Source organism: Vitis vinifera, chromosome 18, assembly GCF_030704535.1.
Source record: "Vitis vinifera cultivar Pinot Noir 40024 chromosome 18, ASM3070453v1".
Classification (NCBI taxonomy): Eukaryota; Viridiplantae; Streptophyta; class Magnoliopsida; order Vitales; family Vitaceae; genus Vitis; species Vitis vinifera.
In genome coordinates, this window is record NC_081822.1 from 9,028,372 (window position 1) to 9,040,000 (window position 11,629).

At 34.8% G+C, this 11,629-nt stretch overlaps 2 protein-coding genes across 4 annotated transcripts; one reads left to right on the forward strand and one right to left on the reverse strand.

Annotated features, from left to right (window-relative positions):
* The first annotated feature begins 611 nt into the window (after positions 1-611).
* Positions 612-4,262, forward strand: LOC100259068 (uncharacterized). 3 transcript variants are annotated; one of them, XM_010666280.3, is made up of 3 exons: positions 612-852; positions 972-3,352; positions 3,462-4,262. In XM_010666280.3, the coding sequence occupies exons 2-3, from the start codon at positions 3,191-3,193 to the stop codon at positions 3,921-3,923; spliced, it is 624 nt and encodes a 207-aa protein (XP_010664582.2). In that variant the 5' UTR covers positions 612-852; positions 972-3,190; the 3' UTR covers positions 3,924-4,262. The 3 variants fall into 3 exon arrangements, with proteins under 3 accessions (XP_010664582.2, XP_059590859.1, XP_019072090.1); XM_059734876.1 differs by having other exon boundaries at positions 612-848; positions 937-3,352; XM_019216545.2 differs by having other exon boundaries at positions 612-848.
* A 429-nt stretch (positions 4,263-4,691) lies between these two features.
* On the reverse strand, positions 4,692-9,184 carry LOC100253931 (succinate dehydrogenase subunit 5, mitochondrial). Its single transcript, XM_002284555.5, has 4 exons — positions 8,894-9,184; positions 5,863-6,173; positions 5,587-5,772; positions 4,692-4,965 (listed from the first exon to the last, which is right to left on the reverse strand). Exons 1-4 carry the CDS (start codon positions 9,063-9,065, stop codon positions 4,906-4,908), a joined length of 729 nt encoding a protein of 242 aa, XP_002284591.1. The 5' UTR covers positions 9,066-9,184; the 3' UTR covers positions 4,692-4,905.
* Positions 9,185-11,629: the final 2,445 nt, after the last annotated feature.

An 11,629-nucleotide genomic window follows, 5' to 3' on the forward strand; every position in this document is an offset into this window, starting at 1 on the left:
TCCAGCCATTAGAAACTAACTTCACTCTGCAACTGCGGACAACTGCAGAGGCAGCTTAAGCCTCCATACTCGATCTCCATTCTGCTCTATGTATATATAAATAAATACCTTGCAGGGAAGCTTTTTAAAGCTCCATAAAAAGGTGAAAACTTGTTCACTTGAATTAGGTGTTGAAAAAAGAGAAGGTCACAACTCACAAGTTAAAGGAAAATTTAAAAACAAGATTGGCAAAGAAACTTCCGAGTTACATATGTTCCTTAGCTGCTTGAGCATTTGGCTCATTCCAAATGATAGAAGTTTTGGCGGGGATTTGGGAATCTTTTACGGTTAAATAACTGTAGGGATCTTAAGCTCCGTTCCAGTGACTTTGATTCCACTTCCATGGGTAATGAATTAAAATGCGCCTCTTGGCTGCCTTCTTTGTAATTTCTAATCCTTGAAAATAGTGAAATGAAGCAATTATTAAAACACAATGCAAAAAAGAAAGACAAAAAGGGCACGGTTTGCGCCCATTTGGAGATTATCGAAATCTACCTTTAAAACGCATCGTTTTAGACAAAGCAGGGAGTGGAATCTCGGTTAAATTTCAGAATTTGGAGAGATAGGTATATGCGTTTTCTCTGTTTTTCATCTTCTTCTTATCATGATTATGGTTGAAATGGAATCAGGGCCTTATCATTATTCTTGTTCAAAGGAAATTAGGTTCTTACTTCGGTTTCTTCTGCTACCAAATGATTCTATCACTTGTTTTAGGGTTTATTGGGTGCCAGTCTAAACACGTCGAATTATCATCAATTCATGTACAAAATCCTTCGCCGGAAATGCTTTAGTACCCACCAAACCCAATTGTAGGTAATTCTCTGCTGCCACTTTCTTCAATTGCTTGCCTGATGAGTTCACTTGTAGTTGTTTGTGATAATAATTCTATAATACAAGGGTTTGTGTGGTTGGGTTCTCACCCGGGATCCCAGGTACAATTAGAGATGGGTTCTGGAGAAGAAAACCCTCCGTGGAGTGTATTCGATCGAGTAAAGAATATCCCATCAATGCCGGAAACTCTCATGGCGGAGATCAATGCAGCCATCACTGCATTAGAGTGTGCCCGTGCTACAACTCTCCTCGATTCTCCATCTTCTTCCCTTCCTAAGAATACGAGATCCGCTGCAAACAAGAAGCCTCACTATGATGCTCGAATGGCGGACGAAGCTTACAAGGCAGGATGTGCAGCCTTGGCTGCAGGCAAGCTCGATGAGGCTCTTCACTCTTTGAATCTTGCTCTCTCTAAATGTCCACCTGATAAGACGTCTGCTGTTGCTAAGCTTCAGTCTCTCATATCTCTCACATCTCAACAACTTAAGAAACCTCTCAACTGACTTTAGAACCAACAACTTTCTACTCTTTAACTTCTGGTAATTTGCTTACTTCCCAGTCACAATTCGATTTGAAAACTGCTTGGTGTTGCATGACATGTTTCTTTAATCCAGTAAGCAAACTAATCAAACATTTTGTATTTCTGGCATCTTGATGGAGTCTTTATAATGCGATGTTTTCTGTTTCAATATCACACATTCATTCTTCTGATGGAAAAGCTAATATTATCCAAAAACAAAAAGGAAAATGAATAGGGGCAACAAAGTACGATTGATCTTGGGGGTTTTATCTGCTACAAAATCCCTCATCATTGAAGTGAATAGCATGATTGAAATCTTACTTTTGATATGTCATTTTTAAGTTTAAGCATGACATGACTATCCAAGCTCAGTTGTGATTTCAACTCAACCAACTCAACTCAAGAAAAAACCTTATCTCTAATACTGGGATTGACCAAATGAATCATTTTTCTCGCTAACTGGCTTTAATTAGAGTCATTATCTTCCATTGGATCTTGGGGTAATGAACTGTTTCTCTGCCATGACACATATTGTTTTGGCTTAGCTCTTGGACTCATAGGCGTTGCAATTGCCCTAAACCATTGATAAATTTGATTGCTCTTTGAAACTAGGAAGTGCAAGATTTCGTCAAAAACTAAATTTCATGGCCAGAGTTTGTGCCACTAGGACCTAGCTGTAATCTCTTTGCCGTGGTTGGTTTGGAGCTAGAGTGAAATAAGAATGCTTCCTTCTCCCAAGATCAGTAGCCTATTCACACATGCTTGTTTGTTTCCCTCGCTAATGGAAGCATGCCTTTGTTTCTTATTTTGATTTAGATGTGAAAAAGAAAGAAAACATGCACTCAATGGGCATATTCAGATTAATTTCTAGTGCTACTACACGACATGCTAGAAGTTGCTTCGAAACATGGTCTTGCAGGTGGTTTTTGGCCTGACCTTGTTTGTGGTTCAAGGTCATCATAATGACCAAAAATAATGCATTCAGCTGAAAATAATGCAGTATTTGGTCACCATTCAAGGCAATGTTGCCCCAGAGTGGAGGCCTAGAAGAAAGAAAAATGCAAGGACCAAGAAGGCAGCATAGCATGTTCAAGGAAATTCATGACAAACTAGGGCTTACGAAGTAGAACTCAGGGTTTAAGGTTGACGAAGTTGACTAGAAAAATCCAATCACTCACAAGTTCCAGCATTGGAGTGCAAAAGGCAGTTGCCGTCCACCCTTTTGGTTGTGGGCCTCCTCTTGCCCTGATGTTACCCACTTATGGATAGCTAAACTTCATCGCACCTCCTAAATCATTTTCATACAAGAAAATTAGGGAATGAGTCCAATAATATTCATGGATGGAGTGTAATTCTTGGAAATTTTGTCAGGTAGCGGTCACGGTAGGTATCTTGTCCCATTTTACCATTTCCTTAAGCTTGAAGTGAAACTGGGAAATTGCAAATTTGGAAACAGTCATGGGTTATATTTGTAAATTAAAAGAACCAAATAAAATTTTGACATAATTCATAGGGATTTGTCAGTGTCCATGTCAGATGTCATCGGATGGTGTGATCACAACTCACAAGATATTATGGAATATGAAGGGTCATCAGATAAACTGTCCAATGTTGTTTTAACTTAGTCTTTACCCCAAAGAATAGAAAAGCCAAGCATTTAAGAAGCTGCAAGGCCACCATCACAGAAGCAGTTCAATGTAAACATCAACCCATGTTGGAATTATAAATATCAGTGGTTGTGTGCCTATCCTTTAATCTTGAATTAACCAGCCAATTCCCAGCTCAAGAGCGCCTAGCATCATGTTTTACAACGAAGACCAACCAAATCCCTCAAAGAGATGCAAATGCCTCGCAGCAGCCCTCAAGGAGGCTTTTTCTAATTGCCATGCTTTTGGTGGGAAGCTTCCTTCTGCAAGCCCAGATGAGGAAAATCCACCGAGTGACGTTGATGATGAGGAGGAAGTACTCGCTAATCAGACATATGTTTCATAGTTTCAATCTCTTATTGTCTTCCATTCTGGCTGTTTATTCTTATGTTTGATTTCTTTCTCCCCTTTGTTTTATTGATCAGGTGGTTGTCTCAGCAATTCGAAGTAAAGCCAGAGAAGCAAAGTTGAGGCGTAAGACCAGCCTTCTATCGGATAGCTTTAAGTTAGATAGCTTCTCCCGGGTCTTCTCTCCCAGGACAGGAGAATTGTTCGCAACCCCAAAGGAACTGCAGCAGAGGGAAGATGACGATGATGATGAAGAAAGGGAGGATTATTTCTCTGTTAGGAGCTATTTGTCCCGTGCTTCAAGTGTAGCAAGTAGGGAGGCCTTCCTGTCTGTTAAGACAAACTTCTCCCGCAGTTCGAGCTTGAGTGGGATTGATTTTTACGAGTTTCGGAGGCCGTCCATAATTGAGGAGTTATGCCACTGTGAGGGGTGGCCTTTTGGTCTCTGCAGGAGGGCCATGTTGCTTCCACCTCTGCCCAAGTCCCCATCCGAGTCCTGGTCATGGCGTAAAGGCACAAGAGTAGTTAAAATGAATTAACGCATGGGACTTTTTCTTTTCGCTGCAAGCCTGCAATGCAAATTTAATTTCATTTTACAAATAAAAATTTAGGGGATACTTTGGGCTCCTTTCAGAATCTCAAATTGCTCAACTCATAAGTAATCACCCCACTTTCGTTGATTACTTGTGAATGGGGAAAATGAGGGGCGGGCATCATATTCTTGACTTCTTAATGTTCCAATCGATGAAGCTCTTTCTTCTATTACCAGAACATATGCTTTCTTTTCTTTTTCGGAAGCTTTCCGCTCCTTTCATGTATCATGCTATGTTCTTTGTAGAAGAATGAGTATCCAAGTTCAGAAGAATCTTTCCCATAAATATTTTTTTTAATGTCTTTTAGGCTGTGTTTAATTGTTAGAAAATGATGTGGAAGTTTTCTTTTGAGAAAAATTATTTATATTTGGATGACACCAAAAAAAAGTGATTAAAAAAATTACCAAGGAAAAGATGGAAGGTGGGAAATATTAAAAATCTTTGCTCTTTCATTTTCCAAAGAAAAAGGTGGGAAATACGTTTCTATGAACAAATAGGAAAAAAATTCATAATTTTTTCTTGCATTTTTCTTTCTTTTTTTTTTTTTTTAATTTTTTTTATTTTTTTATTTTTTATAGTTTTCCCATCTATTTTCTTTCTCCTGCATTTTACAAAAATCAAACACACGTTTAATCTTTTCCTCAAAAGTGTAATGACAAAAGACTAATTTTATCAGTGTCCTCAAGACCAAGTAAAACACATAGGATCCCAGGAGAGATGAAGACCGTGATGCTATATTTATTGTCCAATACTTTGTAGTTCACAAAGATAACCTCATTATTAACTGCAATGCAACTGTGCTCAAGAGGGTTAACTTGGAGCAAATATACCATGCTGTCTCCAAGTATTTAAAAAGAAAGAAAAAAAAGAAAAAAACATGAACCTAAACACAACACAGCTCAGTCTGACACGAGACCTTCCAAAAAAACTACGGGGCTCTTTGCTCAACATAAGACCCAGAAAGCCCTGATGTCCCAAGAAGAGTCACCTGAAATCCAAAACCAAACAATTTAAAGGATTTCTTTGGACAATAATTCTTGCATTCATTTAAAGAATTAAACAATGAATTGTTGCAAACCTATGCTTTCCTAAAATTTATGAGCTAACCAAATTGTCAAGGAGTCAGGAAGCCATCTCTTATCCCAGTGCCAGATATAAAAAATGCAGAAATGAGTAAGTTTTGAGTTGAACAAATACTGGTTTTTTTTTTTTCCCCTTTTTTTTAAGCAGACCGCTTAACCAAATGACAACTGCAAAGGATGCAGAATCTACAAACTATACATAAGTTCTCTGAACAGGTTTATCTTTTGCCAAGAATAATCCTAGGAGGGACCAAATAAACAGCATATGGTTGATATGCAACATGAACAGATCAGGAAGGATTAAAGAGAAGTCAGCTACGCAACCCTCTCAGAAAATACATGGATGTATCTATTGTCATGAAATTGGTTAGGTGTCCCTAAAGTAGCATAATGCCTGCATGCCAGGCCACATACTGTCATTTGAAGTACATAGATTGCTGATCCAACTTCAAATGCAATCTAGCTAGATGAGGGCAGTATGCAATGCAAGGTGTAACTGTGCAAAGACCAAGCAAACACTACTATACCTTTCCCCACTCAGCACCAAGGTCACTGCACCTCAGCTTTAAGTGTATCATCTTTGTTCCCAACTCCATCTCCACTTTCTTCCGCAAAAAGGCTTCATCAGGCCCAAATGAATCCAAATAGGTAGTGTAACGCTTGAAAACCGTAACCAGAGCATTTACAAACTCATCTGGCAAAGGCTTTACATTCTACATGGAAGAAAAAAGATGTAATATTAATTATATTATAAAACTAGATAGAGAAAAATCAAGTCTTCAATCCCATAAAAGTAATACTACCTCGCCACTGATACCAACGAGGTCATCAATTTCCATCCTTAAAGTTACAAGAATCCCACCAAACTCCACAGCTGCCTCAGCTGCACGGAAAACATTTGCCAAGGCCTCCTGGCCAGCCTTGTCGTCTGTATTTTTGGACAGGACCTTATTTGCACTACTAATGACAGAATCTGGCAGCTCATCCCAACTTGCAGCCATTAAATCCTTGAAAACGGTCTGAATTTCAGGATCTTTTATGACAGGCAGGTGAGATACATCTTCACTAAAAGACCGTGTACTTCCAATAGACACTGCAAAAGGAGTCCTGCAGTCTGTGGGTTTGCAGTATGAGTTCCACGCTCATGCAGGCAGTTATTATAGATAACGAGAAACAAGACTTTTTTACCATTGCACCAGAAAATCCACTTATAATAAATTATGTCCTATTATTTAATTAGTTCTTTTTCTTTTCTTTTTTTTCTCTTGTTGATAACATTTTCAGGAAAACCTTTTCTGATCCAGCAAGTTCAAATGTGATCAACAAGAACAATTCCATAAATATGATGAAACAGGGAAGGCTGCCTAGAAACTAATTGAGTTGTCAATTGTAATCTAGAAAGCGCATATGGAAAGGGACAAACATGACTTACAAGTGTGTGTGCGTGCAATGGTGCATATGTGCTCCTAAGACACTACACATGATGCACTATAATTAAGGACAGCGGTGTGTTTCCAGGTCTTGTGTATCTGTATGAGGAGCACAGATACAATCATACAAGATGCATATGGCAAAAGAAAAGGATAGCTTTGCAGAAACCATAGCAACTAGTCATTTTGCTTTGCAGGAAGCTGAAGTGTTAGCCTTCAATGGGAGAAAAGATACTGGTGGAAAAGCAACCAGTTGGCACCTTCTTCTCAATTTAACAGGAATTGATAAATGGAAGAGTCTAAGGAGCCACTATTTTATTTTCCTCCTAAATATTAAGGCTCTGTTTTGAACATTGATAGTACTATAGAAAGGAAAAAATATACAAAGGAATCCTAAATTCTTTTGTTTGGTATATCACTGACAGTATGGTATTTCTACAATCTCAGTCTGGGTATAAGCCCACCAAATGGTAAACCCTATGAATGAGTAGGCTTAAGTTAAATCATTCTTAAATTGTCAATTTAAAAATTATTACCTAAATTTTACTTTAAGTAATAAGATTGTTTGGTCAAATTAATTTAAATTTTTTTATAAATTTTCAAATTGATAAATTTACCCTCATTAATTTTAACAAATATTTATTCTCATTAATTTTAACTAATATATTTAGTTGTTAAACATCCATATTAAAAGTATTATAGAGATAAAATTATATAAAATAACTCCAAAATATTAACTATAAAAAATGAGTTATGATTCTGGAGTTGTTGATGTAAAAGAGATTCCCACTAGATGTAGACAAATTGGGCAAAAGAGATTGAGAATGCATAATAAGATAATTATTTTGATTTAATACTTAAAATTATTTTTAACTTTAGATGTGACATTAAGTGCTTGTTTGGTAGTGATTCTATGAAACATTTCCAACATTTTTAGCACTTGAAAACAACTCTTTTAACAAAAAATTTTAAGTGTTACAAAGGTTAGAAGAGCTTCCTAGAATCACAACCAAATGGATTCTAAGTTATTTTACCAAACATAATTAATCTATTTAATGAATTAAATTAAATTATTAAGTCATTAAATTGATTTATCAAACACCCTCTTAGCACAATTGAACTTAAAGTCATATTAAGTTATTAACCATTAAGTATCAAATTTTACCAAACACCCACTAAGACAGTATTAAGTAAAATTGGAGATAAATGAAACATGAGGGAACCATAGTGGTAAGCGAAAGACCTTCAAACAAATTGAACTGGGAAGAAGATCAATAAGGAAAAAAATAAAATAAAATCAGTAATTAAACCCCATAATCAATCTATGAAAATCTCAGATGCACAGTTGACTGGCTGAAACTTTAATGGTCCATTTGGATCTAAAAATGTATTAGGAATGAGAAAAAGGGGGAAGGGATCCGAAATTCAATTATTTGATTTGTTATCTAAAATATGAAGGTGAATGAAAAAAGATAGGAATTGTTTAAAAGCATTTGCATTTTCAAATTTTTTATTCTCTAAATAAAAACAGAATAAAATTGGCAAATGATGGAGAAAAATTTATCAAGCTCAAACTTATTTTTTCAATTCGCTTCATTTTTTGATTCCTTTCCCTTACTTTTTCTCGGATTCACATAGACTGAACTTCTAAAATTGGCTGCCTTTAAATAAGTTGGTTCCTTCTACAGCTATGATGACTGATCAGGAAGTGCAAATTGAAACGCAAATGAAGAAATATAGAACAATCACCTGAAATGGGTCATCAATCTCCAAAAAATCCCCTTACTTAGAATCTCCCAATTTTATCTCACTCGTCGTGTGTAACATCTTTTACTAAGTAATTCCCAGCCAGTTTTAGCTCTTGGGAAATGCCTCTTTAATATAAACTTCAAAACAAAAGAATACGAAGAACAAAAGCTATCTATCAAATTTACAACCTTTTTGATCAGCTGATCCATTGAACGAGAAAGGACAAAATTTTCAAGTGATATCCATTATACAATATAAGGAAACCAAATACAGCTAAAAATCAACAGTGAACACGAGTCAAGAATTTGCAGGAAAGGTGGAAATTCTCGTATAAGCATACATATGATGTGCAGAGAAACGCAGAATTTAAAACCAAAACATCTAAGGTTAAGCTAATGCAGCCCAAGACCCTACACTATCCACGGTAAATTCAAGCAGCTGAATCTCCCAATTAATGCCCAATTGATTTTAGGGTTTAACCTCTGAATCATTTGAAAATTTGATTTTAAAGCAAACAGATTCACACCGATCAAAACAGAAAATGAAAAAGAAAAAAGAAAAAAAAAATCAAACGTCTCTATCCAAGTCCACTTTTCAGAATATTTTTTTTTTCGATCCACTGCAATAAGAGAAGAACACTTCGAGAAGAAAGTACCAGAAGGGAGGGCTTGCCGGGAAGCAATGGCAGTAGGGGCGAATAGATTGAATAAGCTCCGAGAAGAAGCGTAGTGGCGGAGCTGTTGGTGGTGGTTGACGACAGCAGAGAAACGGCAAGATCTGAAAGCCGCCGAACGGAATAGGGATCTCAGCAGCACCATCCTCTCCATTTCAGTCTCTCTCTCACAACTTCGCCACAAAAAGCAGAGGAATTAGAAAATGTATCGACTGCAGCGAAGGTGGGCTACTTAGGCTATTTTCAAGGGTTTGATATTGCCAAGGATGATAAAAATTAGAATTACTTTCTTTGAAACCTTTTTGTGAATTTATTTATTTATTTATTTTTAAATCATGTTTTCAAAAATTTATTAAAAATAAGAAAATTATTTTTGAAAATGGTTTTAAGTATATTTTTGAAAATTTATTTTAAGGTTTCGAAATATGATTTTAGAACCATTTGATCTCGAATCATAAATCTTTATGTTATATTTGGCTTTAGAGAGTATTAGAAAAAAAAAGAAAAAAATATTAAAATAAATTATTTTTCCATCTTTGTTATTATTATGAAAAATATAGGAAAGAAAACCAAATCCATTAAAATTAGTTCAAGATTTATATTTTTAAAATTGTTTGAAAAAGGGTTAAAATAATTTAAATAAATTTAAAATGATATATAAAAATAATTTAAATAAATTTAAATTTATTTTTTATTTTCTTTTATTTTTTAAATATTCTTTTCTTCACATTTTTCTTTTAATATTTTTTTGAGAATAAAATGTAGGTTAAAGTTATCTTTTATTCTGAAAAATACTAAAAAAAAAAAGTTCAATATGCCTGGTTTCAAGAAAGTATCCAAACAAAGTAAAAAAATATTTAAAAATAATAATTTTATTAATTTTGATTATATTAAAAAATACAAAAAAAAAGCAAATATAATTAAAATTAGTTTAAAATTTATATACTTTAAAATCATTAAATTTTAATATTATTAAAATAAATGAAATGAGTTTGAAGTAAAATATAAAAATTATTTATTAACTTTATTTTATTTACTTTTTTTTTTTTTTTTTTACATTAATTCTTCATCTTATTTCCTTATAATTTTTCATTAATTTTTTCAAGTACCAAACTTATTAAGGAAAATTATTTCTATTATATATATCTAAAATATCAATTAAAAAATTATATATTTTTAAATTATTTAATCTTTATATATAAGAAAAAAAAGACATGAAAAGAAATATTATGTCAAAATATTTTATTAATTTTAAATATTTATTTTCTATTTTTTAATTTTCCTTTCTTTATATTTTCTGTTATGTTGAGATATTAGAATGCTTTCCTTATATCATTCTTTCCTTATATCATTCAGTGTTGTGATATTAGGAATGTTTAGATATTAGGAATATTGAGATATTAAGAATATTAAGATATTAGGAAAGTTGAGATATTAAGATATTATTTGTTTTTTCCTTATATTATTCTTTTCTTATATCATCCTTTCTCATTCTTAGAATGGTGATTACCCTCTATATATACTCTGTACATGAATGAATGAAAGTATGAATGAAAAACTACCATTCATCAATTTGAAGATGGTATCAGAGCCATGGAACTATTGTTTTTCAATCTGAAGGTACTTTCAATCCATGAATTAGTTTGACTGAATCAAACTATGACGTTTGGTCACAACTCGTGGAGATGCATATTGCCGAACGGGAAAAACTTTCCTACATTCGAGGTAAGACAAATCTACCAAAAGAGTCAGAAGATGGATATGAAAAATGGTATGCTGAGAATCAAAAGGTGAAGAGATGGTTGTTAATGTCCATGAGTCCAGAAATTATGAAGCGTTACTTACGCTTAACCACCGCTCAAGAAATTTGGAGTGCATTATCAAAGGCCTTCTATGATGGAAGTGATGAATTACAAGTTTTCACTTTGAATCAAAAAGCTTTCACTGCTAAACAAAACGGCAGGTCTCTTTCTGAATATTATGGAGAGTTAATTGAAATTTTTTGCGAATTGGATCATCAGGATAAGGTAGTCATGAAAGACCCTGAGGACATTGCAGCATACCGAAAATCCATTGAACGACAATGGGTGCACATCTTTCTTGCTGGATTGGGTGGTGACTTTGAGCAGGTTCGAGGAGAGATTCTACGCAAAGATCCTTTTCCCAATTTGGAAGAATGCTATGCATTGATTCGACGAGAGGCAGTACGTCATGCTAGTATGAAAGCAGAATCTGACAACCCTGACACCTCGGCTATGGTAGTCCAACAACAATCAACCCGAAATTGGCAGGACCAATCCAAGACCAACCATCCTAAGACAGACCCTACTATTGATAAGTCAACCTTCAAATGCACTCACTGCAATAAGACTGGTCATACCAAGAGTTGTTGCTTTGAAATTGTGGGATATCCAGACTGGTGGGATCACAATCGTGATCAACGGAAGAAGGATTCCAAGAAAACCTCGACTGTAGTTGTTGCCGAAATAAAAACAGAGGCTAATGTTGATGAGAAAGCCTCTGCATTGGTAGCCGCTATAGATTATGGTGGTAAGTTTTTAAATACTTCTACACCTGTTATTAATAGTGCATGGATAATTGATTCTGGTGCTACAGATCATATGACTTTTGATTCTAGATAGGTCTAACCTTTTAGACCTTCCTCACAAAAAATTGTTTCCACAGCCAATGGTAACACAACCCAAGTTATTGGGGAAG